A 6,036-nucleotide genomic window follows, 5' to 3' on the forward strand; every position below is an offset into this window, starting at 1 on the left:
CAAAAAAAAAAAAAAAAAAAGACCAAACCAAAGGAGAGAGGGCACTTCCATAAAGGTTCTCTCTCTGATGGTATGAAGGATCAATGGGAGGGCAGCCTCTAGGGGAAAAAGACAAGGTGTCCTAGGAACTCTGAAGAGCAGGTGCTGATCCTTTCCAGGAAGGCCTGAGGCAATGGCAGGAGGAGCAAGAGAGGAAGGTGCGGGCCCTCTCAGAGATGGCGTCTGAACAGCTGAAGCGGTTTGATGAACGGAAGGAACTGAAGCAGCATAAAGAATTCCAAGACCTGCGGGAAGTGATGGAGAAGAGGTGAGTCTTCCTGAAAGATGACTGGGAATGTTGGTGTAGTCAAGTAGAACTCTTTCCCAAGAGAAATCCCAGAGGGAAGGAGTTGCACAACTTCAGAGTCCTTAAATTTCAAAAGAAAATAGGCAGAGAAGCTTGTAACATGGAGAAATGACCAACTATGGAAAGATTATCAAAGTAACACAAAGAGGGAGGCTTTTAGGAGAGGTAAGACAGTTTTAGGAAACACCCCTCACTATTCCTTACCATTTTTCATTCAGCTCTAGAGAAGCCTTGGGCCACCAAGAGAAGCTCAAAGCTGAGCATCGTCACAGAGCAAAGGTCAGAGCCTGGGCGAATCAGCATGGGGGTTTTGGTGTCTGTCTGTAACCTGCCTGAATAATCAGGTCCTGGCAGACCATCGTCATGGAGGACCTGGCCCTACCCTGCCTCTGTGTGACTGACCTTGGGAAGTCCTTTTCCTGCTCGGAGCCCATCTAAGACTTGAGGATTGTAGACAGAGAAAGCCCAGGAGGCCTTGGAGAGAGGTGACTTGATGGCCCTTTCTGTAGATTCTCAACCTGAAGCTGCGGGAGGCAGAGCAGCAGCGCCTGAGGCAGGCAGAGCTGGAGCGGCTTCGGAGAGAAGAGGGCGAGGGGCGCCTGCGCAGCCTCTATGCCCTGCAGGAGGAGGTGCTGCAGCTCAGCCAGCAGCTGGACGCCTCTGACCAGCACAGGGACCTGCTGCAGATTGACCTGGCAGCCTTCCGCACCCGAGGCAACCAGCTGTGCAGCCTCATCTCAGGGATCATTCGGGCCACTTCAGAGGTGAGGGGGGCTTCAGAGTGACTCTGTTTTCTGTCTTTGAAATGGAGAACCTTAAGAGCAGAATTGTTTTCTGTTTTAAAATAATTCCTGCTTATTGGAAGAAATACCAACTTTACTTGCTAACTTTTTACCTAGACATAACTGCTGTTAACATTTTAGTATGTTTTTCTTCTGACAGGGTATGGGTGTTTGTGTGTCTGTATGTGTTATTCTCACCCCAAATTGGACTCATGTGGAATAGCATTCTGTATCTTAGGTTAGATAAATATATATTTCTTCTAATTACAAGATACTTTTTATTTATTTATTTATTTTATTTTAAGACAGAGTCTCACTATGTTGCCCTCAGTGGAGTAGGTGGCCTCATAGCTCACAGCAACCTCAAACTCTTGGGCTTAAGTGATTCTCTTGCTTCAGCCTCCCAAGTAGTTGGGACTACAGGCACCTGCTATAGCGCCCAGCTATTTTTTTGTTGTAGTTGTCCTTATTGTTTAGCAGACCCCGGGCTGGGTTTGAACCCACCAGCCCCAGTATATGTGGCTGGCACCCTAACCACTGAGCTATGGGCACTGAGCCTATTGTATTTCTTTTAGAGATGGCGTGTCACTTTGTGACAGCTAGAGTGCAGTGGCACTGTTACAGCTCACTACAGCCTTAAACTCCTGGGCTTAAGCAATCCTCCTGGCTCAGCCTTCCAAGTAGCTGTTTATAGGGCCTCTAGGTGTTTACCGACATTGCATTTTGAACATGCAGTTACTGTAATCACTAAAGACATTTTCATATATTTAAGACAGTGTTAATAGCTGTAAGTATTATATTGCATTGACATATAGTAGGCATTCAGTAAGTATTTGAACAGATGAAAATTGGATACTTCCAGCACGTAATCATATCAAAATGTATTGATGAAATATGCCTATTGCTAAACATTTAGGTTTCTGTGTTTTCACTACTATGCCTAACACTACAATGATATTACTTTATATATATTTTATCTTTCTGATTATTTCCTTGAGATAAATTCCTACAAATGGAATTACTTCATCAAAGATTTATGTATTTATTTAGTCATTCCCTTGGTCAATTTGCAGATCAAGGAATTTTAAGGTGCATGATTCACATCTAAAAGTTGTGTAATTCACACTTTATCAGCAGTGTCTCTTGCCATTTACATGGAATACTTGGCAGCATTAGATATCGTAAATTCCTTTATCCTTGCCCATTCAGTATTTTTTTTTCCTTGCAGTTTTTGGCTGGGGTTGGGTTTGAATCCACCATCTCTGATATATGGGGCCGGTGCCCTTCTCCTTTGAACCACAGCCCTCATTCAGTATTTTTTTTTTCCTGCCTCAGGTTTATATGTACAAATAGCACAGGAGGACTCGGCGCCTGTGGCTCAAGTGGCTAAGGCGCCAGCCACATACACCTAAGCTGGCAGGTTTGAATCCAGTCCCGGCCTGCCAAACAACAATGATGGCTGCAACCAAAAAATAGCCAGGCGTTGTGGTGGGCGCCTGTGATCCCAGCTATTTGAGAGGCTGAGGCAAGAGACTCATTTGACCCCCAGAGTTGGAGGTTGTCATGTGAGCTGTGATGCCACGGCACTCTACCCGGGGACAGCTTGAGGCTCTGTCTCAAAAAAATAAAACAACAACCAAATAGCACAGGAGAACCCCAGCCCCATATAGACAGCAGCCTAGAGGTCACACCAGTCCTTTTGTCCTCATGGCAGACAGATGCCTCTACTCTGCAGCCTTTGTGGGGGCCTGGGCACCTTTGGGAGCCTGAGCTGGAACTGAAGCTGGAGCTACAGATGAAGCAGCAGATTGGGCCTTCGTTTGATCTTTGGCCTTGGCCTTTGGCCGGCAGAGCCTGAGACCCTTGGCAATGCATGCACAAGCACGCTTCCCAAGATTGGGTTGGGTGATGTAGGCAAGTCAACTGAGTTTACGGCTGGCACCCTTTGGAATCTTGGTCTTAACCTCCTTGGGCTTTACAAGGGCCTTGATAGCTTCAGCACGTGCACTCACGGCCTTGGCATTGTTGGCCTGCATCTTCTTTAGGCCCTTCTTGTTGTGCTTCTTGGCAAAGTGCATGTTCCTTAGGAACTTGGGATCTACCCCCTTTAAGAGATTCATATCTTTGTGATCAGGGTTTCTTGATGCCATTTCTGTGCCACTTTCAGGACTGGTTGTGTATAGTGTGGTTCTTGGACTTGGCCATGTCTGCTCCACAATCTGCAACTGCTGAAGTGCCCTTTTTTTTTTGAGACAGAGCCTTAAGCTGTCCCTCTGGGTAGAGTGCTGTGGCATCATAGTTCACAGCAACCTCAACTCCTGGTCTTAAGCGATTCTCTTGCCTTAGCCTCCCAAGTAGCTGGGACCACAAGTGCCCTCTACAATGCCTGGCTATTTTTAGTTGCAGTTGACATTGTTGTTTAGCAGGCTGGATTCGAACCAGCCAGCTCTAGTGTATGTGGCTAGTGTCTTAGCCTCTTGAGCCACAGACGCTGAGCCTCAGTATTGTTTTGGTGGTAATTTGTGCTTCTTAAATTTCATGTTTTTTAGCCTTTTATATTTACTTTATGGATTATATATTCCTTTCCTTACTTCCTATTTCTACTGGAGATTATGCATTGTTAAAAATTTAAGCTCAGCTAGGCACAGTAGCTCACGCCTGTAATCCTAGCACTGTTAGAGGCTGAGGCCGGGGGATTGCTTGAGTTCAGAAGTTCAAGACCAGCGTGAGCAATAGCAAGACTCTGCCTCTAAAAATAGCTGTGTGTTCTAGCAGGTACCTGTGGTTCTAGCTGCTAAGGAGACTGAGGCAGGAGAATCGCTTAAGCCCAGGAGTTGAGGTTGCTGTGAGCGATGATGCCATGGCAGCATGGAAGAATCACTTGAGCTTAAGAGTTTTGAGATTATTGTGAGCTATGATGCTATGGCACTCTACCAAGGGTGACAAAGTGAGACTCTGTCTCAAAAATAAAAATAAAAAAAAGAAAAAGAAAATTTAAGCTGTACACGGTGGCACATGCCTGTAGTCCCAGATACTCAAGAGACCCAGGCAAGAGGATCACTTGGGCCTGAGAGTTCACAGTTACAGTAAGCAATGATCATGGCACTGCACTCCAGCTAGGAGACAAAGCAAGACCCTATGTCTCATAAAAAAAAAAAAAAAAATGAACTATTTCATTTCACTTGAAATAATTCACTTGTTAAGCTACCAATTTGATAAATGGTTGGGTTCTTTTTTTTTTTTTTTGCAATTTTTGGCCAGGGCTGGGTTTGAACCCAACACTTCCGGTATATGGGGCTGGTGCCCTACTCCTTTGAGCCACAGGCGCCACCCAGGTTCTTTTGTTTTATATTGCTTTTGATTTTTAAGAATTTTTAAACCAGATTTAATTTTGTTTTATAATTATGTAAAACATTTACATGATTCCAAAGTGAGAACTACAAAACAAGGTATATTTACCAAAGTCTAGCTTCCTTCCCTTTTATCTCCACTCTATTCTTCTCCTCTGCAAATGACTCTTTCTGTTAGCTTTTTGGTCTTGTGTCCATTGTTTAAAAACAAAACCAAAGGGTTGTGTGTGTGTGTGTGTGTGTGTGTTTTGCAATCAACTGCAATTTACTATATGCACTGTTCTGTGCCTTGCTTTGTTGTACTTAGCAGTGTAATGTGGAGATCACTGCTTAGCAACATATGGGTTTTCCTTATTTCTTTATATAACTACATGATATACTTATTGTTTCCAACATTTCTGATGTAAAGAAGTTAAGGGGCTTTTCCCTCATAACTAAACTTCTGTCGGAGATTTATTTGATGTTTGGTGGGAAATAAAGATCTTTATTTTACAAAATATTTATACTATTTTACCACCACCTTCCCTTCCTAATTTGTGTATATGTTTGATTATATGAAATATTATATCCTCGAAGTTAATTCTCTGTACCCTTTTTGTTACCTTGATTGTGTTTTTATTCTTATACTTTTCTTAATTCGCAATACTGGAATAAATATGATCTTATTCTTATACCAGGATGATTCCTATTTTAATTTATTTAGCTTTATAACTTAATAGGTAAAGGAGAAACCTAACCATGAACTAATAGGTAGCTCCCCAAAATAGATTGTTTATTATTATTATTTTTTTTTGCAGTTTTTGAACCTGCCACCTCTGGCATATGGGGCTGGTGCCCTACTCCTTTGAGCCACAGGCACTGCCCGATTGTTTATTTTCTTAACATAGGGTCTTGGAGAGCCAGGCACGGTGTCTCACACCTGTAATCCTAGCACTCTGGGAAGCTGAGTTGGGTGGATTGATTGAACTTAGGAGTTGGAGACAAGGCTCAGAAAAGTGAGACCCATCTCTATTAAAGTAGAAAAACTAGCTGGGTGTGGTGGCGGGTACCTATAGTCCCGGTTACTTGGGAACATGAGGCAAGAGGATCACTTGAGCCTAAGAGTTTGAGGTTGCTGTAAGCTATGATGCATGGTACTCTGCAGAGGGTGACAAAGTGAGACTCTATCTCAAAAAAAAAAAAAAAAAAAAAAAAAGACAAGACAGGGTCTCGCAATGTGGCTTGGGCTAGAGTGCAGTGACATCATCATAGCTCATGCCAACATCAAACTTCCAGATTCAAGCAATCCTCCTGCCTCAGCCTCCTGAGTAGCTGGGACTACAAGTGTGTGCCACCATGCCCAGCTAATTTTTTTATTTTTCTGTAGAGATGATGTCTCACTACATTGCTCAGTCTGGTATGGAACTTCTGACCACAAATGATCATCCCACTTCAGCTCTCAACAAAATTTCTTTTTCTTTTTCTTTTTTTTTTTGAGACAGAGCCTCAAGCTGTCCCCCTGGGTAGAGTGCTATGGCATCACAGCTCACAGCAACTTCCAACTCCTGGGCTCAAGCGA

General features: G+C 43.5%; 1 protein-coding gene and 1 pseudogene across 1 annotated transcript in view; one reads left to right on the plus strand and one right to left on the minus strand.

Annotated features, from left to right (window-relative positions):
* Positions 1-6,036, plus strand: part of GLE1 (GLE1, RNA export mediator) — a 55,057-nt gene that overhangs the window by 24,941 nt on the left and 24,080 nt on the right. The window contains exons 4-6 of the mRNA XM_003785353.3: positions 159-307; positions 565-625; positions 856-1,110. Coding sequence (XP_003785401.1) covers positions 159-307; positions 565-625; positions 856-1,110 — 465 coding nt within the window. The remainder of the gene's footprint in view (positions 1-158; positions 308-564; positions 626-855; positions 1,111-6,036) is intronic.
* Positions 2,758-3,333, minus strand: LOC100962540 (annotated as a pseudogene).

This window comes from Otolemur garnettii, unplaced genomic scaffold (assembly GCF_000181295.1).
Source record: "Otolemur garnettii isolate 467f Iridium unplaced genomic scaffold, OtoGar3 scaffold00014, whole genome shotgun sequence".
NCBI lineage: Eukaryota > Metazoa > Chordata > Mammalia > Primates > Galagidae > Otolemur > Otolemur garnettii.